This window comes from Mus caroli, unplaced genomic scaffold, assembly GCF_978045245.1.
Source record: "Mus caroli unplaced genomic scaffold, Mus_caroli_1 scaffold_16, whole genome shotgun sequence".
In the NCBI taxonomy this organism is placed as follows: Eukaryota; Metazoa; Chordata; class Mammalia; order Rodentia; family Muridae; genus Mus; species Mus caroli.
Genome location: NW_028227271.1, coordinates 24,674,717 through 24,702,625, shown reverse-complemented (window position 1 = coordinate 24,702,625; position 27,909 = coordinate 24,674,717). Strand labels below are relative to the sequence as shown.

The 27,909-nt window shown below is 54.8% G+C and overlaps 1 protein-coding gene across 2 annotated transcripts; it reads right to left on the bottom strand.

The window, feature by feature from the left end:
* On the bottom strand, positions 1-27,780 carry Kcnj4 (potassium inwardly rectifying channel subfamily J member 4). Of its 2 annotated transcripts, none has more exons than XM_029469426.2 (2): positions 27,218-27,780; positions 1-1,718 (listed from the first exon to the last, which is right to left on the bottom strand). In XM_029469426.2, exon 2 carries the CDS (start codon positions 1,674-1,676, stop codon positions 339-341), a length of 1,338 nt encoding a protein of 445 aa, XP_029325286.1. In that variant the 5' UTR covers positions 1,677-1,718; positions 27,218-27,780; the 3' UTR covers positions 1-338. The 2 variants fall into 2 exon arrangements, with proteins under 2 accessions (XP_029325286.1, XP_021039423.1); XM_021183764.3 differs by lacking the exon at positions 27,218-27,780 and adding an exon at positions 21,401-21,903.
* Positions 27,781-27,909: the final 129 nt, after the last annotated feature.

The window sequence follows — 27,909 nt, the reverse complement described above, 5'->3', positions numbered from 1 at the left end:
GCCCGCCCCCCAGCAGTCCAGCCGCCTTCCCCGAGGTCCTGAGAGCAGAAGGGGTACATCCTTGAAGGGTCAGTGGGAAAAGGGTGGAAGATCTGGGGGCCCAGAGCCACCGTGGGGAGATGTCAGGGGGCCCTGGGCCATCAGGGCGGAGTACCTGGGTCCTTCCCAGTCCTGGGCCCTGCAGTCAACAGGAAGGGATCTCCCAGTCTTTGAAGCCCCCACCTTCCTCTAGGTCCACAGAGCCACGTTCAACTCTGTCCTAAGAGTGGAAGGCTTGTCTAGGTGTCCCACCCCTGGCAGAGGCTCTTGCGGGAATAGAGGAGGGCAGGGCCTGGAGGTCAGATGGCAGACTCCCTGCGATAGGAAATATTGTCCAGTGGAAGGGTGGCGGCTTGCATGCGCTCCAGATCCAGGTGGCTACCAAACTCAAGCATCCGGATAATGCCTGCCTCCTCTTTGGAACCTGCCTCCAGGCCCAGGCCTGCAGCCACGGCTGCTGCGGCCGCAGCCTCCTCTTCCATCTCCTCTTCCTCCTGGCTCATAAGGGCCAGCTCATTCTCATAGCAGAAGGCACTGGGAGGGGGCGGTGGGGCAGGCAGCACCGTGATCTTGCTCTCCTGCAGCTCACGGGCGGAGCAGCAAGGCGTGCCGGCCACCTCATAGGTCTTGTGGAATCGCGAGTAGTCCACCTTGTAGTGACTCTTCTCCTCGAAGACCACAGGCTCGAACCGGTGACCCCACAGGATCTCACTGGCCAGGTAGGAGCTGCGGGCCTGCGTGGTCATAGCCGTAGCCTCCACCATACCCTCCAGGATGACCACAATCTCAAAGTCCTCTGACTCCAGCTCCTCCTTGCCCATGCCGTAGAGTGGGCTGTCCTCGTCGATTTCATGCACTATTATGATGGGTGACACCAAGAAGATGCGGTCCAGGCCGATGTCATAGCCCACGTTGAGGTCCCGCTGGTCCAGTGGCAGGTACTCACCCTCCTGTGTCATGTAGGGTTTGATGAGTTGGGCCCGGACGTGGGCCTCCACAATGTGACTCTTGCGCAGGTTACCCACGCGCCACATCAGGCAGAGCTTGCCGTCTCGAACGGAGATGACAGCATGGTGGCTGAACAGCAGGGTCTGTGCCCGCTTCTTGGGCCGTGCCATCTTGGCCATGATCGTGCCAATCATGAAGGAGTCGATGACACAGCCCACAATGGACTGGACAACCACCGCAATGACCGCCAATGGGCACTCCTCTGTCACACACCGGAACCCGTAGCCAATGGTCGTCTGGGTCTCCACTGAGAAGAGGAAGGCCCCCAAAAAGCCATTTACATGCATGATACAGGGTTTGGGGGCGGTCGGGCTTGCCCCGCCATTGCCCCCCGGGCCTCCTGCCGCGGGCACTGAGGGACTGGCCTCCAGGTCACCATGGAAGAAAGCAATGCACCAGAAGAGGAGGCCGAAGAAGAGCCAGGAAACGAGGAAGGCCGCGGAGAAGATCATGAGCATATAGCGCCAGCGCGTGTCCACGCAGGTGGTGAAGATGTCTGCCATGTAGCGCTGGGACTTGTTGCTCAGGTTGGCGAAGTAGACGTTACACTGGCCGTTCTTCTTGACGAAGCGGTTGCGGCGTTTCCGCCTGGGCACGTGGGCCTGCCCGTTTCGGTTGTGTCCGTGCATGACCTGAGGCCGTCGTCGTGGTCACCTGGGGAGATGCAGGGCCTGTGGGGGACAAGGGACAGGTGAGGTGCTGGAGAGCGAGGGGGGACGGTAAAGAAACAACCTGCCAGACTCTCAGGACCAGAAAAGCCTACATGAGACCTCAAGACTTCCGTGGACTCTCAGAAGGGTTGTGGCAGAGGACGGTTTGGAGACCAGGCCTGAGCCCATGTCCCTTTGTCTGATCCAACCCCCTGGGGTCTGCCGGACAAAGAGTAGGATCTAGATCCTACTTCTGCTCAATGTGGCCCTTCCAGCTTGCCATTGTTCTGGAAGCTTCTATATGGATATTTTTTCTATTTTCTTGGTTTTTTTTTTAAACATTTATTTATTTATTTTATTTATATGAGTACACTGTAGCTGTCTTCATACATACCAGAAGAGGGCATCAGGTCTTATTACAGATGGTTGTGAGCCACCCTGTGGTTGCTGGGAACTGAACTCAGGACCTTTGTCAGTGCTCTTAACCGCGGAGCCATCTCTCCAGCCCCTATTTTCTGGTTTTGAAGCAAGGTGTCAATCATGTTGTCTCTGCTAAGCTGGAACTCATTATGTAGACCAGGCTGACCTTGAACCCAGAGATATGCCTGCCTCTGCCTGCCAAATGTGGAACCAAACCGATACACCGCTATGTTCACCCTTCATTTCACCACCACCACCACCACCACCATCATCAGGAAGGGGCATGCTTGCTATGGGATGTAGATGTCAAAGACAGAGGACAACTTTCAGGAGTCAGTTCTCTTTCCATCTTGATTTCCGGGGATCGAACTCAGGCTACCAGACTTGTACGGCAAGCACTTTTACTAGCCAAGGTATCTTGCCAACCTCTTTTTTATTTTTTGGTGGTGCCAGGGTTGGAACCCATGACCTTGGACATATTGGGCAAGTGCTCTACCACTGAGCCACACTGCTATTCTGATGCTCAACTTGATGCTGTGTCCTGCACACCCAGAGCTTTGACCCTGTTTGCCTCCCAACTTAGCCCCTGCACTGACTACCTAGGTTTTATTGTTGTTGTTTTTGTTTTCCGTTTTTTACATTTCAGCTCCACATCTGCATTGGTTTTGCCAAATGCTCAGAGTTCCCTGTGACTAACAGTTACTGTGGTGTGAGTGTCTACAGACAGGATGATCCCCAGATTCTCGTTCTGTCCCCAGACTTGCTGGGAGCAGGACATGGGGCCTACAGGGTATCCAGTGTGCTGGATGGAAGACAGGAGAGCCTAGATCTTCTTCTGTGCATGCGCACATGCAGCTGGCTGAGAGGAGGAGGGGCTAGCTAGGAAGGAAATAGATTGAGACTCAGGAGGCCTCACCTTCTGGGAGCTCCTGGATAAAGACCCTGGGTGTAGGTGAGGCAGCTACTGTTCCTGCGTCCCCGCCTCAGGACACTCAGTTTCCTCCGTGGAGTATCGGTTTCTGCCTATGCAAACTGAAGATCAGAATTCCTCCAAGACCCTGGGAGACAAAGCCAGCCACCTTGCTGTTTCCACCTTGCGAGGTAGGCCTGGCCACGGTTGCCAGCTGTTCCTGCAGAAGTTTGTCACCCGCACGTGGCATGCCCACCAGATGGACTCACAGAGGGCACACTCTCTTCAGTGCTCCCTGCCACTGAGGTCTGAGCATAAGGACACGGTGCAGTCATTTTCAGCTCCCCCCCCTCCAAGGCCACAGGGCCAAGACCCAGCTTCTGGGTTCCTGATAACATCTTGGCCTAGAATTATATAAGTCTGGAAGCTTCTATTTTCTGTTCTATTCTTCCTGGTCTAATTGTGCATCTGTGGCAATGTTTACACACTTCCCTGGTTCAGGACAACTCGGTTGCCTCAGCAACCGGTGCGCGCCAATGCTATAATTTAGATATCAACAGCCTCTTCCCCTGCCTCCTTCTCCAGAGTCCCCCTCTCCCTCCATCCCGCCCGCACTCAAGCCTGGCCACCCTACCCGACCCTGCTTATCTCCCCCACCCCACTCCACCCCGAGGGCTTCCTGGGTCAAAGTTCCAGATCGGTCATGTGACTTGGTTGGACCTTAGTTTCCTGACCTAGAACATTAGGCATTTCAGGTATGGGCCAGAAAGCAATACCAGGCCTGCAATGCCCCTCACTCTAGCTGGGGTTCCCCTGCTGTGTTCCCCCGTGACCTCCAACTCCATCTGCTCCAGAGACACTTACAGCCAAGGAACAACACAAAGTAGCCATGTTCTAAATCCTTGCTTTATTGCTGAGGCCAAGGAGGCCCAGACAGAGCCACCGAGGGTGTCAAAACGAGGTGGCCGTGGGCAGTCCCTGACTGGGGTGCTCACACCCACTCTGATAGTTTGAAAGATGGGCCTTTGGCTTTTCTTCTCCTAAGGGGCCTGGGGGCCAGGAGCCAAGGAGAAATGGGTGCTAACTTCATTATGACGCTCTGAAGCGAAATCTGCACCACTGCAAGAGAGGCAGAGGACAGGGCCTGGCACCCGGGCCCTTGATTAATAAATGCCACTGGCTGTCCAAGGGGGATCCTGCCAAATGTCCCCTCCCAAGGGACAAAGGAGCCCTGACTCTCTGCTAGGAGGACCGGCTCACTCGTGCTGCACTGATGGCTCATTGTGGGAATCTACCCTCACAAGGTGTCCTGGGGTGAGTGGCCAAGGGACATCCCCATGGCTCTAGGCTATTGGAGTTCCCTCCCTCAGCACTTCCAAAGTGAGGGAGCCTCTGCCAGCATCCTTAACATTCTACGCACACTGTATCAGGTCTTCACCCCCATGCTCAACACATGCTCCCCAGAGCCTCCCATCCATCGCCTGCCCCATAGTTCTGCAGGCCTCTGTGCCTTTTCTTTTTTTTTGGTTTTTCGAGACAGGGTTTCTCTGTGTAGCCCTGGCTGTCCTGGAACTCACTTTGTAGACCAGGCTGGCTTCGAACTCAGAAATCCGCCTGCCTCTGCCTCCCAAGTGCTGGGATTAAAGGCGTGCGCCACCACCGCCCGGCTCTCTGTGCCTTTTCTTAAGGCTCCAGCAGGCTCTTGGAGGGAGCACCTCCTGTGCCTGCCTCACAATGGCTCTTATGGCTCCTGCTCATCCCCATGCTTAGCCCTGCTTAGGAAAGCGAGTTTCCCAGATCTGTCCTCTCAGGTACAGCGAGGAGTAGCTGTGTACGGTCCCTCCTGCTCCGATAAGCAGCTACCATCACCACCACAGGCCTTCTCGGTAGTGATATGAGGCTCACTTGTCATTGTGTGGGCTGAGTGCACATCTCACCAGTGAAAAGTGCCGACTGGGCAGGCGGTGTGTCCATGGGACCCCCGCCTGGGCATGGACGAGATCTTTCCTTGATCACATGGGATTTCTGGGAAAAGATACAGAGACTGGAGGGAAAGCTCAGAAGAGAAGGACCATGGATGACACGGAGGGACAAAAAGCATAGATCAACATCATCCCCCCACTTAGGTCTGAGTCCTCCTCTGAGTAGAACCCCGATTGTCCAGGCAGCTGCATGACCCCCACCCCATACTCTTTGGAAGGTAGAGTCTCCATCCCATCCACTAACTATGCACTAAAGGATGCTGGCTGGCCGTGTGACAGAAGGACTCTGGAGCCCTGTGCCCTACTGTGTGGACGGTTCCCAGGCAAGTCCTTCTCCTCCCCAGCTGTCCTCCAGTTGGGCTTTTTGAGGCCATGGCACTTGAAAGAAACAGAAGCAGAGGAAGGTAAGGTGGTCCAGGGTTCCCAGCCTCCGTGAGCAGTCCAGCAAGCTGAGCAGTGGAGGTGGAGCCGTTGTCTTTACTCAGATTGCACCCTGTTGTATGTATGTCTAGTGCCAACGGTTCTTTTGGGAACCCCACAGGCTGTAAGGACAGCCATTTCTAGTTCACTCACCACCACCTTCCCACACACACACCTGACTACCCATGACAGAGTGAGTGACCCGATGCTGTAGGTTAGCTCCCTGGGAACCTCCCTTGACCTTGCCAGCCTCAGTAGCAGATGAGCAGAGAGCCGTAGAAGCCGTGTTCTGGGACAGCCAGCCGGCCGGGGCTATTTATCTTATTTATGAATCTTCTAGGTCACTGCTGTTGGAGAGACAACATGGGAGGAGACAGCACTCACTGGCAGTCTCACACCTCGGCCTCAGGGCCCTGTCTCTGAAGTGTTTTTGAGAGACGGAAGGCTCAGGAAGTCGCAGACTCCACAGCAGCCGTGGCCTGCCTATCTCACCGAGGTATCGCTGGCGCCTTTGTTCAGCTAACATGTATTTATTAAGCAGCTACTGAAACACAAAAGGGTTCCGGCTGCTGTTTCCCATCTGGGGAGCTGTAGGCTGCAGAGCTGGGGAGATGAGCCTTGGGGGTTGGAACAGCAGAAGCGGCAAGGTAGGACCGACTCCCACTAGGTCTGAGTCCTCTTGATCCCAGGTCACTCTTGTTCCCACTCTCCATGGCCCCTGGTCTCTTACCTGCTGTGATGCTCTGTCCAGCCTGGTTCCTCTGGGATCTACCTTCCTTCTCTCTATCTCCATCTCTCACTGGCCTAACTGCCCCTCAGGCCAGCCCCACCTTCTCTGTGCCCCTTCACCCATGCTGTCTCGCTCCCAGTAGCTTCAGATCAACTATGGAAATAACCTGTTCATTGCATCGGGATGCTTGAGTCTCAGCTCTAAGACTTCTGCTTTGTGCCTTCATTTCCATATCTGCACACTTAGGACCTCTGACCTCAGCAGGCCATCATTGGGATGGTTTGGAGGACTGCCACACTGGGAACAAATCTGATGGTGGGAGGGGCCCACAGGGTCCTACAGATAAAACTCCAGAGTGGCTGGTCAGTTGTCTCTCAAAGATACAGTGACTCAAGGGCATAGCACAAGAGCTGGGAGAGAACTCTGGCTTAACTCTACCACACCTGTGCTCTGGGCAGATTCTCACATTGCTGTCTGGGAAACAGGGACCCTTCAAAACTCCCTGATGAGAGGGGACATGTGCAGGCTGTATAGGACAATACAGACTCCTTGTTGTTAGTCCCCTGAGCCTCAGACAGGCAGTGGGAGTAGGGTCCTGCCTCTAGAAAGTGTGCAGGTCTCCCCCAGGGAAGTGAGGCGTTCATACCAGCAACACAGATTCCAACCTTTGAGAGTAAAGGCTGTCCTATGCTCCAGCTTTGGGACAGCCCAGGCTTGGTCGTGCTAGGGTAAGTGAGGAGGCCTTTCTGGTCCACTCCATGGTAGAATACACATTTAGTCTCAGCACTCTGGAGGCAGAGGCAGGTGGATCTCCGTGAATTGAAGGCCAGCCTGGATTAGACGGTGAGTTCCAAGTCAGCCAGAGCTATACAGTGAGACTCTGTCTCAAAAGAAGAAACATGAAGAAGCAGGGATGTGGCCCTCTATAGGCTCCTGACATGGGTAATCTGACTCCTTTATCTCCTTCTTTCCCTCCCAGTGATAACACCCAACATTTTATTCTATGTAGATATACCACATGGGAGGCCGGAGGACAACCTGAGAAACACCGTCCACTCTCTTTGTACAGTGTCTCCTATTGGCCTGGGGCTGACAAGGAGGCTGGGTTGGCTGATCAGTGAACTTCCCGATTCTACGTCCCCAGCACAGATATCACAAGCATCCACCACCATACCCGGAATTTGATTCCAGCTCTGGGGATCAAACTCCAAGCACTCACACTTGCAAGGCAAGCACATAGCTGACTGCTCTCTCTCTCTCTCTCTCTCTCTCTCTCTCTCCAGTCCCTCCAGATCACTCCCTGGGGGATGTCAGGCCAGACTTCACCTCTCTGGACTCGGCACACCTCATCTGTAGGTAAAGCTAATTATGGAGGTCACTGCCTAGGACTGTAAGAATAAACAGTGTGGCACACAGCCCACGCATGCACAGTGCAAGTGACACATCACTCCAGGACAGAACACACCTGTTCTGGGATCCAAGGAGGAGCCTCAGATACAAAATTCAGGACCCGCCCAGAGCCAGGCACTGTCACATCACACACAGGGTGTCATTCACTGCCTTGAGAACAAGTGGGTGAGAGCTATGCTATGGCCCTGGAAGCAAATTGCACAGATTGGACTCAGCCAGGTGGGCTCTGGAAGGTTCACTGGTAGTTCAGCCTCAGCATCTCCACTGGCAAAAGGAGCAACCCATCACATTTGTATGTGCAGGGAGGCCCTGACGTTACCAAACTGCACGGCACACAGCGCCAGCCTTGCTGCCTTCCTCCAGACCCTGGAATCCCTCTGCACACTGCTGGTCCCCCCGCCCCCAGCACGATCATATTGCAGGATCCACACTGAGCGAGAAGCAGACCAGCAAGCATTCACTCTGAGCTGGAGCCACTCTGAGTGCTTTGTGCAGATCGATTCCTCTCAGCCTCTTGGTGACCTCAGAAAAGGTACCGGCACCATTCCTGTCTTAGAAGTAGAAAAAGACAAGGAAAAGAGAGGTTTGCAACCAACCTACAGTCTAAGACCAACCTGGGCTACGTAGTGAGTTACAGTCCAGCCTGGACTCAAACATCCCTAACATCTCTAAGTGTTCCCACCTTTGAGGTCTGAGGCGCCTGAGAGTAGCCTTCGGGTGTGCTATGGGGGTTGAGTAGGAAGCAAGCGAGGACAAGAGTGTCTGGAGCTGGAGAGGAGGTGGGGGGGGGGCTGGGAGCACTCTGGACAATGTCCACAGGGTTTGGGGGTGGGTAACCGGGTAACAGAGTAGGTGACCTTGGGCCCTGCAGGTGCAACTGTCCAACAGTTGCCAGCTGCCAGGCTCCAGGACCCGTGGATGACCGTGCACAACATGTGGATAGGTGTGAATGGACAGAAGAGAGAGAGGCTCTCAGAGCCACCCACAAGTCTCTTGAGGAGAGATCAGGCCCCGTGACTCCCTGACCCACTCGCCTACTGAGCTCTCCAAGGTTGGGGATGGGGAGGCTGGAGAAAGAAAATCAGATCCAAGAAGATGTAAAGAGCCCAGCTCTCTGCCTGTTCCTGCCTCCTCCCGCCCCCCCCCCGGTCGGCTTGAGCTCCCACCTACACAACCACTGCCTTGCCCCTGGATCTCAGCAAACAAGAGCCCAGAACCCCGGAGCTGAGGCTGAAGTTTGAGGACACTGCTGTCCCCTCCATGTACAAGCTGCCCCAGCAGGCACCACCTTCGGAAGAAGCTGCAGCCCAGCAGGACTGCAGTCTCAGCAGGGGGGAGGCAGAGGTGGGAGGAGCAAGAGTTCAAAGTCATCTTTGGCTCTAGAGTGAATTCCAGGCCAGCCTGAGCTACACAGAGCATCCCGGGCCAGCCTGGGCTACGTGAAACACTGTCTCAAAAAAAGTAAAAACGGGCCGGGGAGACGGCTCAGCGGTTAAGAGCCCTAACTGCTCTTCCAGCGGTCCTGAGTTCAATTCCCAACAACCACATGGTAGCTCACAACCATCTGTAATGGGGTCTGATGCACTCTTCTTGTGTGTCTGAAGATGGCTACAGTGGACTCGTATACATAAAATAAGTAAATCTTAAAAAGAAAAAAAAAGTAAAATCAAAAGCTTGCAGTAATGGCGTATGCCTTTAATCTCAGCACTTGGGCGGCAGAGGTTCTAGGAGTTGAAAGGCCAGCCTGATCTACATAGAACATCCCAGGCCAGCCAGGGATACATAGTGCAGTGAAACTTGGTCTTTAAAAAGAAAGAAGCCGGGCGTGGTGGGGCACGCCTTTAATCCCAGCACTCAGGAGGCAGAGGCAGGTGGATTTCTGAGTTCGAGGCCAGCCTGGTCTACAAAGTGAGTTCCAGGACAGTTATACAGAGAAACCCTGTCTTGAAAAACCAAAAAAAAAAAAAAAAAAAAAAAAAGAGAGAGAGAGAGAGGGAGGGAGGGAGGGAGGGAGGGAGGGAGGAAGGAAGGAAGGAAGATAGGAAGGAAGGAAGGAAGGAAGGAAGGAAGGAAGGAAGGAAGGAAGGAAGGAGCCAGAAATGATACAAGAGGAGGGATGGGGGGATTCAGAGCCAGGATGGTGCCTCCTCCCTCCTCCTCCCTCACTCTGTCAGGTTCTGCCCAGCCAGAGGTCACCAGGACCCTGATGTGATGATGGCTGAGCCATCTCACAGCCGGAGACCATCACAGTCACACAGGCACACGTGGGGTGCAGGAGCAGAGCGAGGCAGGCAGCCTCCTTGTCGAAGCGCAGCTTGGAAGCAGCCCAGCTGCCCATCTATGAGCGGCACCGCGCAGCCATAGCAGCCAAGGAGGCAGCTCTTTCTGGAGCCTTGTGGGTCTGAGCGATGTATTTTTAAGTGGAAAAGGGTAGCGGTGATGAGCGATGAGTGGCGTGTAGAGTCACTACCTCGTGTGAAAATGGAGAGGAGTTTATAGCTACACTTAACTTGCTGCTTCTCCAGGCTCAGCTCGGCTTGGCTGGATGCAGACCCAGGAAAACCCGTGACACGGACTGCTTCGAGGGAGGGGAAGCAGGTGGCTCGGGATGGAGGACAGCAGAGAATACTCACTGTTTCTTTCGTTTGTCTTTTAATTTTAGAATCGTGTGAGTGTATCACCTATGGAAAACACCCGTGAGTTTTAAAATTAGCACTGGATAGATGTGTGTTTGTGAGAGATGGGTCACAGCACTCCTAAGGTCCTTAACAAATAGTATGATCTCAGACGGCCCAAGAACATGTCCCCTAGAGGCCTGGGACCCTGGGAGACATGCCTCAACTCCCGAGTCATAGCTACAAAATGAGGAATAGTACCTGGTATGCATGCTGCAACCACGACCAGAGTCACCTAAGGGGTGTAAACTCTAGAGTACAGAGACCAGAGAGTGTAAATTTTAAGATGCAGCCATTCTGGGGTATGTGTGTGTGCATGCATGCATGTGTGTGCCAGTGTGCACACGTGAGTGCACACACTTGCTCCTGTGATTTCTGTTGAGTCTCTCGATGAACCTGGAGCTTGCTATTTTGACTGGGACTGGCTGGCCAGAAGATCCCAAGATCTGCTTGTTTCTGCTTCCCCCTCCCGCCCTGCCCCCATGCTGGGGTTACAAGCACACTGCCCACCTTTCCTTTTACACAGGGTCTGGGGACCCGAACTCAGGTCCTCATGCTTGCATCCCCACCGAGCCCACAAAAACCCTCCTTGAAGGGCATGCACGGGCCTCCCTCCCAGTCTCCCTATTGCTCCCTAAGGCTGCTCCAAAGGAGCCTGTGACCAGTTCCCAACTTGTTCCTGACTCCTCCAGACCTGAGAACCCCACTCAGGTTGCCCTGAGTCCTGCATTTCTATAAGTCACACATCCAGGGAGCACAGGCTCAGCCACCAGTCACCACCAGCAGCCATCAACTCCCCTCCATCATTGGCCTCCCTCCTCGGCTCCTCTGCACCCCCACCCCCCACTCCGTGATCTCATCCAGTCCTGAGCCTTAAAATATCAGCGGCTACGTTTCCCTCAGAGCAGACTTGCCTCCTGACTTTTCCTGCTCAGTCTGTGAGCCCTGCCAGGGCGGCTCAGGCCTAAGCCCTGCACCTCCTTCACCCCCGGAACCTAAGGGCAGGGAGAGAACATATTCACTGAACACTATGGCTGTGCTGTGGTCCTCATTCTAAGATGGAGTGGTCCCATTCTTATCTCACAGGTTGCCGAGGAACAGGTCAGTGGGAGAGGATGCCGGATGCTCTATATCCCATGTCCCCATGGCTTCCAGCTCAACCCACAACCTTCTCCTGGCCTTCTCAGGCAAGGATTCCATCATTCCCTAGCCATAACTCTGGGGCTCCCCACATTCCCAAAGGTGAACTCTGGGCACAAGTAAGGTTGTCCCCTCACATTGACTTTGCCCCAGTTCCTTACCCCAACCCTCGCCATGCAGCCATATGGCCTTTCTCCAGGTCCTGACCAACAGAACAAATCAGCCTGCCTTGGGAACTTTGCTCTGGCTGTAGGTACCCTTCTCGCTGAAGTTCTGTGGGTCCTTCGCTCCCAGCCCCCTCCCACTGGAGTTCTGACTGAGGCCTTAGGCTCAAAAATGTCCTGTACTCTGCCGCCATGACCTCTCCCATCAGCCCTTACGGACCTTATGTCACTGGTCCATCCACCCAGGTCTCTTGACCATTCGCCCTGAGTTCCACAGCCTGGTGTGCAATGAACGCTTCACATACAACTGGCAAGGGACAAGGACATGAGATCTGATGAGATCTGTGCAGCTTGTCATAATTCCCGTGAAGGGCCTGAGCAGGGCGATGTCACGGGATGTTACAGGCTATTTTTGATGCTGTAATGAGGGAGCAGAGGTGGCCCCAAGCACACACCAGGAGGACCGTCTGTGCCATTGTATCATAGGACACGGCACAGTAGCTGTCAACAGAGGAGACCGGGGGACAGGACAGCTCAAGTCTCAGGCCTCCACAGAACCATATCTTGAATGTTCTGTGGCAAAGAGGGGTGACAGGCAGCCCAGCCCCAGAATCCTGTGCACTAGGAAGAAGTTTGAAGAACAGTGGTTTAGGAGGTGGGACATGGACTAGAGGAGAGGGCACAGCAGACAGGGAGGTGAGGGTGAGGGACTGTGGTCACATCCCAATATTATTCAGCAATAGCCAAGGGACTGCGACTAAGAGAACATTTACCTGTCCACTGAGTGTTGACTCATAGATTCAGATCATCTCCCACCAGCTCCAGCTAACCCACCCACTCACCCATCCATCCATCCATCCATCCACCCATCCAACCACTCACCCATCCATCCATCCATCCACCCATCCATCCATCCATTCTCCATCCATCCACCCATCCATCCTCCATCCATCCATCTGGCCATCCATCCATCCATCCATCCATCCATCCATCCATCTATCCATCCATCTATCCAACCAACCATCCATTCATTTACCACCTAACAGCATCCTGAGCTGGCTCAGCACCTGCCTTCCTGTCTAGCATGTCTGCAGTAATGCCCTGGAGGGTCCGCCGTGAGTAGTGATATTTTGAGTACCCAACTATGTGCTGTGGGTGAAGCAATTAGTTCAGAGCTGAGCATGATGACACTCATCTCGGAGCCAGGCAGTGGTGGCGCATGCCTTTAATCCTAGCACTTGGGAGGCAGAGGCAGGTGGATTTCAGTTAAGTTCAGGACAGCCAGAGCTACACAGCGAGACCATGTTTCAAAAAGAAAAAAGAAAAACGCACTCTGAGTAGGCCTGAGCCCTCTGAGCTCATTCAGATCTTGTGAAGTGTCTGGGGCCAAAACAGGAGCCAAAGAGTCTACGCAGTTAAGGGCTTAAGAAAGAGTCCCTGTAGAGATGTATGCGTTCTAAAACACAGAAGAAGCTGGCCAAGACAGAGCTTGGAATACAGCTCAGGTAGGACTGAGGCCCTGGGGACAGCTGGTCCCCAGGGGTCTGGGGACCCAGGTCTGGTGGGTGGCCAGGCATAGGGGTGGAGGATACCTGGGCCCTTGGAGCAGACGGTCTGAGAGAAAAGGAAGCCATATATACACAGGAGCTTCTAATAGTACTGTCTCCAAGATCTCTACCAGAGCATTGACCTTTCAGCTCCAAACAAGACGCAGGGTAAAAGCAACATACCGTGTATAATGTATTATTAATAAGCATGCGCGGGGCGCACGCGTGCGCGCACACACACACACACACACCAGTGACATCCTAAAACACTCTTTCCCCTCACACATGCCTTGTATTTTAGTGTTGCCCAGGTCAGGCCCTGCCTGTGACTTGGTTCTTAATATCACTCTGTAGCCCAGACTGGCCCAGAATTCACCATGCTGGCCTTAAACTTGAAGCAATCCTTCCGCCTTACCCTATCAAAAGGTTGGGATTACAAATTTGAGCCACAACTCCCAGATCTTCCCTTGTATGACTTGGAAAGCCCTGTCCTGAAGGGTGATGAGGGCTGAGAATGAGCAGAAATTTGGGAGTAGGATTTCTCTCCAAAGCCAAGACTGGTGGCCAGGTCCTGTCATCACAGCGGCTGAAGGCGTGGAGGCAGAGAGAGAACAAAGATCAACACGAACTGCAGTGCTCAAGACAGTCTCGGTACCTGCGTGACACCCTGTCTCAAAACAGGCAGTTGCCGGGCAGTGGTGGCGCACGCCTTTAATCTTAGCACTTGGGAGGCAGAGGCAGGTGGATTTCTGAGTTCGAGGCCAGCCTGGTCTACAGAGTAAGTTCCAGGACAGCCAGGGCTATACAGAGAAACCCTGTCTCAACAAACAAACAAACAAACAAACAAAAACAAAAAAACAGGCAGTCAAAGAAAAAAATGTAGAAGGGGATGGGGACAGGAAAGGATGCAGCTACCATGCTTTCTGCCTGCGGTTTGACCCCTATTCCACTCAAACAAGCAAACACTTACAGGCATGCCATGCCATGGGCTCTGGGAGGCCAAGACATAGGCACCTCATTCATTCACCTCAATGAATACTTGAGACAATGGAATATTTGTGAACATCACACTGCAGTCCCCACGATCCGTTCCTTTGGGTTCTGGGTCTGGCTCTGTGCCAGGACTCCCTGCTGTCCCTCACTGTCCCTCAGCAGGTGCCATTCAATGTTTCTTCACAGACCTCCTAGGACAGGTAGCTCATTTGACTGCAAGGAGTGAGGCTCAGCTGGTTGAGAGGTTCATCTAAGGACTTGGGGACCCAGGACAGCCCTGAGATATGATCTTAGCCTCTCTGACCTAGCTGTACCCTCTTCTCTCCTGTTCACTGACTTCCCAAATGTCCAGGGAGGTGGCCCTGGTGCCCAGCTAGGACTTCTCCAAGGTCAGGTAGCTTTGATCAGCAGCTGCAAGGCCAGGGGCCCACTCGATGTCTCACCCCGCTGCAGCAGGTCTGAGAACAGGAAGAGAGAGCCGCTGGGAGGTGCAAGGGAAGGGCTCAGCAACTAGAGACAAGTTATGTGAAGGCAATGGTTTCTGTCTGTGCCCCACTGACCCCTATCCTGTCTCTCCCCAGACCAATGACATTTCAACATGGGCAGAGCAAAAAGGAATCACACGGTGGAGTGGGAAGAGGCCAGATGAGGAAGCCTGGGCTAACTCTGCTACCTCCTGAGATGGCAGGACCTCAGCCCCACAGGACACACCTCGCCCCTCCCATCCCTACACCAATGACAGAGAAGGTTGCACTGGAAAAGCTAGACTCACCTCACTGTCCCCATGTCCCCCCACTAGAAGCCCTTGCTTCACAGAGCTCAGAAGCCCCCTCAGGGTGACAGTGGCCCGGTGAAGGTCACAGAGGATTGTGAGTGGCTGAGCCTTCCTTCTACCATTGAGGCAGCCTCTGCTTCTTCCCTTGTCTCTCATCTGTGGGCTTGCCCGGGAGAGGACCATCTCTCCTCTCCTAGTCCTCAAAGACACAGGCACCCCAAAGAGGGGCAGGCGACAGGGGCCCAAGAGGCTCTCAAGAACAAATCGGTTCCAACTCCGCCACCTTCACTAGTCAAACGCTTGCCTGACGCCAGGCAGATAGTCCCCTGGTCCATTTGCCCCAAGCGAGTTGCTAGAGGAGAGGAAGATATGAGAGGAGAGCTAAAACAGAGGTGACATTTCTCTTCAGCCCACCTGCGGCTGCACTCCCCAGTTCATCGATGCCCAGCTGGAGGCCCCACGGGGCCCCAGGCAGCTTCAACCCATGCTCTCAGTGGTAGGTCGCCATGATGACACCACCTCTCCCAGCATGGCTCTTACTGGGGTGGGGGAATACAGAAGTTCACCTTTCTTGATAGCCTATAAGTTAGGACCTGATGGTGTGTCTTCCAAGTGACACTTCACCTCACCCTGCCTGCTGAGGCCACGTTCTGGCTAAGGATTGACCCAGACAGCCACAGAAAAGTGGAGAGAAGGTTGGGGGGGGGGCAGAGAGGGAGACACTGTGCTTGGGAGCAGAGCCAGGTTGGTCGCAGGAGACCAAAATAAAAGAGGGGTCTGGGGCTTCTGGGGCTGGGAGTTATGTAGGTCTAGATGGTATACCTGTGGCACTTGGGACAAACATTTATCATCAAGCTTCAGTTTTCTCACACGGAAACAGGGGTGCTTTGCTCATGGGACAGTGGAGGGGACACTGACTGAGACTTTACTAGGAAGTCTAGCACCTCCTGCTATTCCCTCAAGACAACCTGTAAGAGCTGGGGCTAGAGCTCAGTTGGTAGTGACTGTCTAGTGTGGACGAAACAGATCCCAGCACTGTAGAAGCCAGATGTGGTGGCGGTGGCTTGCACCCGTCATCATAGCCCTCCAGAAATGGAGGCAGGAGGATCAGAAGTTTGAAGTCACTCTCTGCTACATACAATCTCTGTGTCACCAGGCAATAGCACCATCAACCCCAGGCAAGGTCCTCGTGTGCACCCACTGCATGCAGGTGGTAGGTTATGAGAAGGCTGGGGTGAGAAACTCTTCCTTCAGGGGCAGCAGCCCAGACCCAGAGCCTCCCATTTCCCCTGGCCTGTGTGTCCTGAAACAGAACAGTGGCTTCAGAGTCAGCCAACACTCTCGGGTCCAGTCCCACACGTTCCCAGCAGCCATGTTTGCTCATGGAGCCTCAGTTTCCCTTCTGTGAATGACAAGCAACCATGCCTTATGTCTCACTGGTTCAGTCCGGGACCAGAGGGCGGTCTGTGGGGGACAGTTGTTGCGTAGGCCTTTAGAGGTAGGGGGTCAGGATCCAGAGCCCCCTACCCCCATGCCTCACCCCACCCACCACCCAGGAGCAGAGTGCGCGCCTGCAGGAGCGCGCGTGCGTGTGTGACTCAGGCTCTATTCTTAGCTCAGCTCCGCCAGCTGCAATGTCACAGGCAGAGGGGCCTCGGCCCATGTTATTATTACAATTACCATGTGAATTAAAAGTTTGAGCAGCGATCAGCCCACGTCGCCAGGGAAGAGGGAGCAGGAGAAAAATAAAGATGAAAAAGAGAAGAAGGGCTGAGCCCGGAGATCCCCCCCCACACCCCAAAGAGGGCTGAGTCGGTCGGCCTGAGGAGGCTTAATGGTTCTGCCAACACCCAGGGTTCCTGCCTGCCCATGCCAGGGCCCAGGGTCCCCACAAGGAGGGAGGAGCACTTAGAGATGACATAGCCCCGTGGCAGTTACTCGGAGGCAAAGAGATTTTTCTTTCCGTGACTTTATCACCTCATTGTGCAGACCAAGCTCAGAAAGGGCAATTCACCGACCTAAGGTCACACAGAGCTATGACTCTGGTTATTGTCTCCTAGACGGTCTCTTGTCACACAGGTCTCTCACTCCACAGCCCCAACACTCATGAGGCTGTGAATACTGATGTCTGCAGATGATCTAGGGGCAAGGCCCAGAGACTATAAACAGGACCTGCCATGCCTGCTTTCTCTGCTCCGTGGAATGGCAGCATCTGACTCTTCTGGAAGCCCCAGCATGGAACCATCAGCATCTTAAGATGCTGAATCCGCATCCGCATCCCCACGTTGCGGCACCATCCACTTAAGGCCTCACTGGTGCAGGGGACAGAGTCCCGGGCTAGAGAATGCCTGGCAGAATGCTGGTGCTTTGGTCACCTTGGGCCAGCTCAGTCTTCCCATCTATAAAATGAGCTCTTCCCAGTGGTTCATGTCTGTATCTGTCTCGAGAATGGAGCCCCCAGGGATCCCTGAGGGGGTGTCAGGCTGTGGGGGCGACTAGACCATCTCCTGCCAAACCCCAGCCCAGGGGAGGAATATTTTCCACTCTGGGGAAACCCTAGAGACGGCCCCCGGGAATCAGATCAGTCTAAATCCAAACCCCGTCCCTCCATACTTGCTTGCCGTGTGACCTTGGACAGGTAGCACGGTCTCTCTGGGATACAACGTCTCCTACTGTAGTATGGAGACAGTACATCATCACTGGAGGACTGCGGGGAGGATGAAGAAGTTGCGGACGCCTGTAGCCTCATACCTGGCCAGGCAGGTGGGCGGCGGATGAGCGGTACATGTGGCTTTCTAGAATGTCTTTGGGAAATATCAAAGACCCAAGGATTCCCAAGGTGGAGGGAGATGCCATTCACAGTCACCCATGAGGTGACAGTCGCCAGCAGGAGGGCTGGTTCAGTCGGATCAGCCCTAGGAGAGGAGTATTCACTCTCTCACCAAACCTCCGGTACCCATCTTTCTCAGCCTCCCGGGATAACAGGCCATCTATCTCGCTGACTCTGGGTAACTTGGCCAACTCAGTCCTTGTTACTAAGCCCGTCTTCCCGTCTATAAAAATAAGTTCCTCCCCAGAGGATCCCTGAGGGGGTGTCATGTTGTTGGGGGCAACTAAACCATCTCCTGCCTAAAACTCAGCCAGGGAGAGGAATATTCTAGAATGGAATATTCTAGAATGGACCGTAAGGTTTTAGGCTAACCCTAAATTCAACTTGTCCCTCCCAGGGACAGCCTCAGATTAGTCTGCAAAGGAATTCTAGAGGAATCCCCCCAAGGAGACCAAGTAATGAATAAGAAGTGAAGTCATTGATGGCAGCAATGGGTAAGGGATGCAGGAGAGGAAGGGGAGGGGGTGATGCCAGAGCCAGTCCCTCAGGGTTTCTGTTCTGCTTGGCCAAAGAAAGAAGAAGACATCGCTTGCCTGCCTGTTTCCAAGAGGGGGCTGAGAATCAGGAGCCAGAGCTCTGCTTCCTCCGCTCCTAGGCCATCACTGTGGCCCCAGAACCCACTTCTCCCTGAGGGCCCCAGTTTTCATTCTTGTACAATGACGGCATCAGATCAACGGTACAAGAGCAAAGCCTCTGCGTGCGGGTGAAACCATCCTCCCACACCACCTGTCCCGTGAAGGCCAGGCTGGGCTGTTCTCCATCTTTGTCGATCATGTGGAAGGCCATAGGACTCCTTCTTATCGGTGGCTTTGAAGCCAGATCCCTGCCCTCGCTCCCGTAGCACAACTCACGTCCAGGGTCCAGGTAGTGACCTTGAACATACCCATTTCACAGGTGAGGAGATGGAGGCATAAGGAGAGAAGTTGCTGTTCAAGGTCACAGGATCCATCCCGGGGACCTGGAGAGCCAAAGTGGCTCCTCTCAGGGGAGTCACCAATACTACAAAGCGGCCAACATTCACTATACAGATGTAGACTCTACTACGCAAGGGGATCTGCCCAAGGTCACATGGCCAGGCAATGACACACCAAGTCCTGAGAACTCTTTGGTCCCAATTAGCTAGGGAGACAGCAACAGGGCTTGACTGGTTCCTGCCCAAGTCATGGAACCTCCCCAAGGTTGGAGTCCTGGTCCCACCTCTAGGTTCGTCATGGCCTTTCCCAAACTCCCCCTACATCTAAGATTAGGGTAAGAAGAGCAAACAGGAGACAAGCTAGGAAGTTGAAGTCTGGCTGCTGCCCTTCCACTCCCAGCCTGGCCTGGTTGGTCCTTGGTCCTTCCCTTCCCTCCCCCAGTGCAGGGGGATCAGGCGCTGATGTAATGCACTCGGCTTCTATCCCCGTGCCAATCTCAGAAGAGAGACGACAGATTGCGTGAGCCAAATTTGGCATCCTAGGGGGAGAGGCATGAAGGGTGGGGATCAGGAGGAAAAGAGGAGCTGGGGAGGGACCAGAGAAGCCCCCTGCCCCGCTGAGCCCCTGGGTGCCTCCTGTCACTTCTTACACCTCCGTTCTTACCCAGCCTGTTTGGCCCCGCACCCCCTGCAGGCCGACCAGCCTAACCCAGCACGGACCCTCCAAGCCTGGGTGCTGCCAGTCCACCCTCCCCCACCACGACACACTGCTCCAGCTCCATTCCCATTGCTTGTTTCCTGGTTACCACGTTGCTGGTTGTCATGTCGCTTACATGTCCTCGTGACTCAGTGGTCCCCGCAGAGGGGGCCCCCTCCTCCTCACACCCCCCTCAGCACTCGCCCCCGCCTCCCCCAGATCCACATTAAGAACCAGCCCGCCCTGTGTAAGCCCACACAGTTCCTCCTCCCCCTCCCTCTCATCCTAAGCCCCGAAATCTTCCCACAGCATCCTAGAGTGACTTTGTCCTCCGATCCACAAATGTCTCTCTAGAACCTGCATGGTTTGGCTCTGCAAGCTTTTCCCAGGGCCCTGACACTGTCTGCAAGCCAGTGACAATGACATGAAGTCCCATTCTCCACTGGTACAAACTGTGACTCAGAGAAGTCAAGCTAACTGCCCAAGGTCACCCCAGTGGAAGCCCACGGACATTTCTGTCTGGCCAGTCACCTCTATTTTTTTTCCCTAGGAAGATGTTTCTTTAAGCATAACATTAGGTACAGCGCCCAAGTCCCAGGTCCCCCAACTTATGCCTAGACACCTCCATTACTGTCAGTCTGTATTTCCAGCCATATTCTTGCCACTGGTAGCTAACTACTTATTTTCCCTCAAAGTAAACTGAGTTCTTACCCCCCCCCATCTGCCCACCCCTCTCCAGCCTACCAAGAGTCTTCTGCTCACAGAGCTCAAAGGCCCTGCATTGGAGGTCAGTGGGGCAGGTCTGGTGTCCCCATTCCACAGATGTGCTGGCAGAGGCTTAGGGAGCATAACTTGCCCAGTGTCTCAACTAGCTGGGCTCATTTCTGAAGCCTGGACCAAGGGATATACAAGCCTTGATGCCCAGTATGGAAAACTTCAGAAAGAGACCCTTCTTCCATAGGAGGGCAGAGCAGAATGTTCCAGGCTCAGTCCTCCCGCTCCACTTGCCCCAACTGTCCCTGTTTCTCCACTTGCTCCCCTCAGAAGCCAAGTCAAGGCTACACATGGCTCTGGACTCCTAGCAGTCCTGCAAGGTGCAGGGATGGATGGGAGTGGGGGTGGAGTGAATATTGGATCCCTGGGTCCAGCCCGTCTCTGTCCAGGGCTAGACACCACATCCGGTCCCTAGGTCCTTCAGCCTACTACTTGGAGCTCTCCCCCTCTTGAGGCCCTCCCTGTCAGCGCAGCCCAGCCACCCTGCGTGGTGCCTAGAGGGCACTGCTGCCTGCCAAGCTGGTCTACCGCTCCCTGCTCCCTGAAGTCTGAGTCCCCTTGCATAGTTTGTGTGTGTGTGTTGGGGGGAGGGGCAGTAGTAGGCTGACCTGGTTAGTGGGCATTCTGCAGGTGGTGGTGAAGTTCTCCTTGCTTAGAGCCCACGGCATGACTCTTTGCTGTTTCCCCTTTGCAGAAGAAAAAGCATCTTTCCCCCTCTCTCTACAGCCTTAGTTTCCACCACTCTAATCCCCGAAATGCTTCATTTACTGTTACCTCATTCCTTCAGCTACTACCGGCTCACCTACCCTGGGGTTATCTGGCACAAGGCAGGTGCTTAACACAGCAGAAGGGAGATTTCTGTCATACTCCGAACCATTCACGGAGACTGCAGGTGGGTGGTGGGAAGCAGAGACGCCCCCTTCCCACCTTGCTGCAAGTCACCTGCCTCGCAGCTCCTGGCATGGAGGTGGGCGGGGGCAGAGAAGGGCCGTCGCCAGGGCAGGAGGTCAAATCTCTGTCATCCATCTCCCTTCTATTGCCAGCCACAACCCACAGGAGACGCTCTGATGGCCAAATAAACGGAGCGCGCCAGCTCGGGGGGAAGTCACAGGTCCACACTGGGACCCTTCAGGAATCGGGTCTGATAGATGAGTGCAGGACGGGTATGGCCAGAGCGGCAGGACAAACAACTCTCTGAGCTAGACAGACATTGGGACGGACAGACGGACGAAGAGTACTCGCGATGGACGAGCCCGAGCTTACCCCGGGGCGTAAGGTCCGAGGAGGGTCTGGGCGGCGAGTGTCCGCTACATCCCCCGGCGCAGTCCGGCGGGCGGAGTCCGGGGCGCCCGGCTTGGGACGCGGGCGCCGCCTGCCCGCGATGTCGCCGCTGACCCAGGCGGCCGCTGTGGGTCTCGGGGTCTCCGCGCCGTCCCGCGCCGCTCCCTGCGTAACTTTCAGTGTTGCCCCGCGTCAAGAGCTGGGCGCCGCCCGGGCGGCAGCATCGTGGAGCCCGGGCTCGGGTCGTGGGGTCCAGGGGCCCAAGGCGCCCCACTGCCCGCTGTTACCCACAGCCCCACGACCCTCTCGTTGTTCAGTTCTGGGGTCTCCTGGCTCTGTGGCCACCTCGCGCCTGCCACAAGGTCCCCGCCGCTGTGTCCCGGTGCCGCCTCTCCTCCCGCGGGGCTGTGGCACCTGGTCGCCGCGCTCCGGCCCCTGCCCGGGCTCAGCCTCGCCCCGCGCCGCCTCCTCGGCCGGCTGTGTCCTTCTCTGTCTGCGTCCCTCCCACTCCCGCCGCCGCCCCCTCCGTCTGGGACCCGGTCCCCGCCGCGTCCCCGGCTCGCCCGGGAGCCTGAGCTCCCGCCGCCCGCGGCGCGCCGAGAACTCCCAACTCGCAGCACGCGCCCCGCTTCGGAGACTTTCGCCCCTCCTCACACGTGACCCGCGCCCCGCTGCGGAGGCAGCGCGCCCGGGCTGCCAGCCCCGAGCGGACCCCACCCCGGCCCTCTTGGTACGTCTGACCCACGCGGGCAGGCCACTAGCGCCCGGGACCCAGGACTCCAGCAGGGGTCGGGGGTCGGGGTGGGGGTGGGGGGAAGGAGAGGCTGCGGGGTCCGGTTCTCGCGCAGATCCTGCCCGGGTTTTCCTCCTCGCCCCGCCGCGCTCCTACCCGAGGATCCGTTCCAAGGAGGATCCACTCCCGGATTTGCGAGGCCCCTGGGGACAGGTGGGGAGGGTGCTCCGAGCCCAGAGGAGGGTAGGTGGGAACCGGTCCTGTGGGGGTCCCGGTGGCCCTGACCCTCTCCTGGGTGGTCTGCATTCTCTCCCGAAGCGCTAGCAGCTAAGGGCCCTAAGCACCCCCACTTCAGGAGACAGAGGTCGTTCTTTTGGAAGAACCCTAATAGTGGCACAGTCAATCAGTAAGGCTTCAGTTCACAAAGGAGAAACTGAGGAACCACAGACGTCCAAAAGTTTGCAAAAGGCCACCCAGTGGAGTGGAAGTCAACAAACCCTAGTCCCTGTTTTCTTCTCATCTTATTAATCTGTCTTTCCTTTTTTTATTTATGTCTATGTGTGCAGATACCTGTATGTGTGCGCGTATGTGCACCATGCATGTACAGATGCCCATGTGCGTGCATGTGTGCTACATACGGGCAGGAGCCTGTGAAAGCCAGAAGAAGATGTCAGGTTCCATGGAACTAGAATTATAGGCAGCTGTGAAGTGACATGTGGGCGCTGGGAACTGAACTTGGGTCCTCTGCCAGAGCAGCAAACCTCTTTAAAGATGGAGGCATCTCACCAGCACTATAAGAGAAGATCCAGACTCTCTTCCCCCAATCACCCCCAGAGAGCTCAGGTCTAAGTTCCACACTCTTGGAAGCACCTCCCAGTTCCTGCCGAGCCAGCCACTTTCCTGAACGTTTGTCACCTAGCCTTCTAAGGAAGCAGGTGAGGAAAGCCCTTCTCTGTAGCCATAGGAGTCTAGAAGACCTGCAAACAGAGAGCATTTGAACCTCTGGCCATGGAAGACTGGACCCAGATCTCAGAGGGAGAAGATCTCACGGGATTGGGGGGCTGGGGGGAAGGGAAGCACACAAGCTTATGGAGAGCTGATTGAGTCTCCAATCTCTTTGGCTTCCTGTGCCAAGCAGACCTTCCAGGACAAGACTCATGAATGCTACGCAGGGCCACACAGCCATCTTTCTGTGGGTTCTCCCTTCGCCAAAGGATCTGCCAACTCAACGCCTCAGGACGGTTCGCTTGTCAGGCTCCCGCACACCGTATATTCACACATGTCCTCCAATTCCCACGGATTCCAGAACGTACCAGATGCCTTCACACCTCTCTCTGCCTGCACGCTCTGTTCCCCACTGCCTGAAATGCCCTTGGTCTTTCTTCACAGTCGGAGCCTTTCCACTGTTCTCCAAGCCCAGCACCTATTTGTTCAATCAGCCTGCACCCCAGGGCCCACCTTTCCCCAACCCTTGGGTTAGACATAAGTATGGTTCTTATTTTAAAAGTTAGGAAATCAGACCAACCTGGCTTCAAAAGCACTTAGAAACAGCATGACCTTGAGTAAGTCTCTGTTTAACTTGCCACAAACTATGAGCGCTAACGGTGCCCTGTGCACAACAGGCTGCTGGAGGCAGGTGGGTGCTGGCAGCAGGCTCTTCCTCACATGAGTGCCCTCCAGAGCACTTTGGACCTTCTCTGTGCAGTGTCTGTTCTTCTTACCCTGCTGTGCCCTAAGGCAGACAGCCAGGACTGATGTTCCACGGTGTGTGTGTGTGTGTGTGTGTGTGCATAGATTCTCGTCCTCCAGCACACTAAGTGTTCACTTGGCAGTTGACGGATGCCTAGTATCTCCTGCACCTCTGTGTGGACTGAAATCAGCAGGCTTAAGGGACAGCAGGTGATCTTTGGCTGTCCCCACAGGCCAGGGGCTTCCCTGAGGGTGATGAATGCAGAAGAAAGAGAGCAGAAAGATGGAGGGGCATGCAGAACCAAGGGCTTGTTAGGTCCAGCACAGCTGCTCTTGCAAGGCTACTTGTTTCTCACCAGCTCACTAGGCAGAAGTCTGAGGAAGGGATAGGCCACCTTGCTGCGCTTGGGATGCTCTGTGGGGTAATTGCTGAGGCCCTGGAAGGCATCAGGGCAGGAGCTAGGTGAGGAGAGCTATGAGAGCAGTTCCAAGCCAGGCAAGGACTAGGGACACCAGGAAATAGAGTCCTTCTTCCACCAACAATCAGCCAAGCATCCCTGGCTGGGAATTCTCTTCCCGCTGGGTCTTGGTTTCTCCCTGGGCAAAGCAGGAGAATAAGAGACATCCCCACTTTGAACACTGTGTTCTGAGAATGACTGAAGGTTTTGGGAAGACCTTGCCACAGGCCATGTCTAGTAGCTCATGCCCTGTTTGAGATGGGAGGTAGGAAGCCTAGCAGTGTGTGTGTGTGTGTGTGTGTGTGTGTGTGTGTGTGTGTAAGAGGTCCTGGAGGAGAATGACAGCTTGGGTGTTTTCGAACCTGTGTAAACTTTTGGTAAGTTACATATCTTCTCTGGACCAACTTCAGAGGCCTCATGTGTAATGGGATGGGCTTGAGAAGGCAAGTGGACCAGTCTTCATCCAATACAGAAGCATGCCATGAGAGGTAGCTATGGTGGGATGGAGCAGACAATCTGAGACTCCACAGACTTGTCCCATCAGCTAGCACTGTCCCAGGCCCTCAGAATCACCCACAGCCTGAGTCTCTACAAGAACTCTATGTTAGCTGGGCAGTGGTGGCACATGCCTTTAATCCCAGCACTTGGGAGGCAGAGGCAGGCGGATTTCTGAGTTCCAGGCCAGCCTGATCTACAGAGTGAGTTCTAGGACAGCCAGGGCTATACAGAGAAACTCTGTCTTGAAAAACCAAAAAACAAAACAAAATAAAATCTCTATGTTTCAGGCACTACTGTTCCAATGGGGAGACTGGGGCACAGGATTGTGTTGAATGCACAGCTTCAACCACCAGAGACAACTGTCCAGAGGAAAACATGTTACACTGAAGTCTGTCTGTCCATTCATTATACCACAGGCCCCTATTTTATCTCCCATCTGACCCCTAAACTTTGTGAAGCAGAGTCTTTAACTCTCCTCAATTCTCGGGTACAAAGACTGAGGTCCCGAGAGGAAATGGCTTGCCTTGGCTCAGTTGGAATAAACAGACGCAGAAGCCAGGACTGAAACTCAGTTCAACACCTACCGAGGTGCTAAAGAAGGGTCATTCTAGCCGGGCGGTGGTGGCATACGCCTTTAATCCCAGCACTTGGGAGGCAGAGGCAGGCGGATTTCTGAGTTCGAGGCCAGCATGGCCTACAAAGTGAGTTCCAGGACAGCCAGGCCTATACAGAGAAACCCTGTCTCAAAAAAACGAAAAACAAAAACAAAAAAACAGAAGGGTCATTCCAGGTTGGCGGAGAGCTCACTAACGCCCACTCCAGGAACCTGCTCAGGCCTCCCGGGTCCCACAGCGGCCTGCACACAGAGCTGGGAAGAGTGCGGGTCAGGGAGGGCTGACAGGTGGGAGAGCTGGGGTTAGGAGTGCCCTTAGGAAGGGCAGCTGTTGGGAGCTGGAGAGATGGCTCAGCAGATAAGAGCACAGATTGCTCTTCCAGAGGACCTGAGTTCAAATCCCAGCAACCACATGGTGGCTCACAACCATCTGTAATGAGATCCAATACCTTCTTCTGAAGGCAGCTACTGCATACTCCTATACATAAAATAAGATAAATCATTCTTAGAAATGGCCATTGTTACTGGGTCCACATGGGGTTTTCTTGTTGTTGGTTGTTTTGACTTAGAAAGTTGCTGAGAGTCCAGCCAGCCTATTCCACAGATGAGGCAAACTGAGGCCACCCAGCTGTTTAGATAAGACATCAGATCAGGACCCAACTGGCCTGCCTCAAAGCTCCACAGTCCTGACACCTCCAAGAGACTTTCCTCTTTCCTTGTCCAGAGTGGAAAAAGGGCCATTGGGGGTCCAGAGAGCCAGCATCCATGTCAGGGTGACAACCCTTGGGATGGAAGACTGTAGGGGTCTCTCCCACCCTCAGTCCCCATCCTCACCCACCGCCCAGCACTCAGTCACCAGGGTGGAATATTTTAGCACCTATAGAAAAACCGCCACAGACGGCAGTGGCAGCTGTTGCTAAGGAGATGCTCCCAAAATAGCCCCCCTCCGCCAACCTTTCCTGCTGCTGCTCCTGCTGTGGGGAGGGGAGGAGGCCAGGCACTGAGGGGTATCACATGAGCCCTGGCCCCAGGCTCACCCATCCAACCTAGCCTTTGGTGGTATATGTGGCCACAGACCTGAGCAGCCACAGGTCTGTAGAGGGAACAGGGGCTGGTCTTTGCCTGCCCAGTGGCCTCATCACAGTCCATAGTTGGGGAAGAAGGTCACCAGGTGAGCAGAGATGGGAGGGAAAATCTTCTACTTCCAAGACCCTCAGCACACCCAGACCATTCTTATATACAAACCACCCAAGGTCCCAGCAGCTACACACACCCACTTCTGCAGACCCTGAGCACAGCCCACACAGGCCTATCTAGATAGGCATCCACACCAGAAAGACACACATAGATGCCCAGTAAGCACACACGCCAGGAATGAACATCACATACCACATGACACATCGCACAGCCATAAATACACACATTCACATATACAGACTCACACATCTATCCAAAGTGCACACACACGAAGGCCTGCCATACCAGGCACGCACACACCCACCCCCATGAATCACACACACACACACACACACACACACTCACAATGCAACTATCCAAATGCATGCCCAACACATGGCTCTCCCAGGGCATTCTGCACCAAATGGGCTCTATCCAGGGGACAGGTCCTGGTCTTCAGACAACCTCCAGGAGTGAGGAGCTTAATCTTGTGGAGTTGAGGGACAGGTGGGTATGTAGGTGGAAGGCCACACCTCTGTGAATCCCTCTATACCTGGGCTACAGAGTCGTAGGTCCCAGGAGAACCGTCCTGGACTCTGTCCATAGGGAGGAAAGGGTAGGGGTGGACTCACCTGCAGGCTTGAAACCTCTAGGCATGGAAGGTTCTGAGACCAAGCTTCTGGGGCTGGAGTGAGGGACAGGATCAGAACAGAGACGGAGATGGCCCTTGGCATGTGCAAGGCACTTTGCAGTTTGACAGCTTCTTTTAAACTTGGTGACTATTTCACACACTTGGTAAGAGCTACTCTGAGACATTGGTGGTAATGTTCCATCTCCTAGAGCTGGAGAGGAGTGGGGACTTCAAGACCACACAGCAGGTTACTAACTGGGCTAGTCCTCGAACCAGAGGAGGTGCGTGTGGCCTGTCTTCCACTTGTCTGCACAGTTCTCTGTCCGGAATATCAGCCACCGGGGACAGAGCCTGGCTTTGCCCACTTCGCCCAGTGATACTGGGATGCTGCCTAGCTCTCCGTCTCCCCACCTTGATAGCAGGGAAGGAATCCCCAGGAGGGTATCTAGCCGCAGCTGATGGCCACACTGAGGCTGGGATGAGTGGGAGTGGAGTTTGTTGGATGCCCGCGCAAGGACGAAAGGCCGCGGCGTGGCTCCCCTCCTCACTTGGCCAGCCGCGATCTCTCTCCTGCCTCGCTCCGTGGCTCGGCTCCAGAAATCCGGGCTCCGGGTCTTGGTTCGCGCCTCGTCACTCCGGAGACGCCGGGAGCGGCTTGCGGTTGCCGTGGGAACCTCGCCCGGGCCAGGGCCG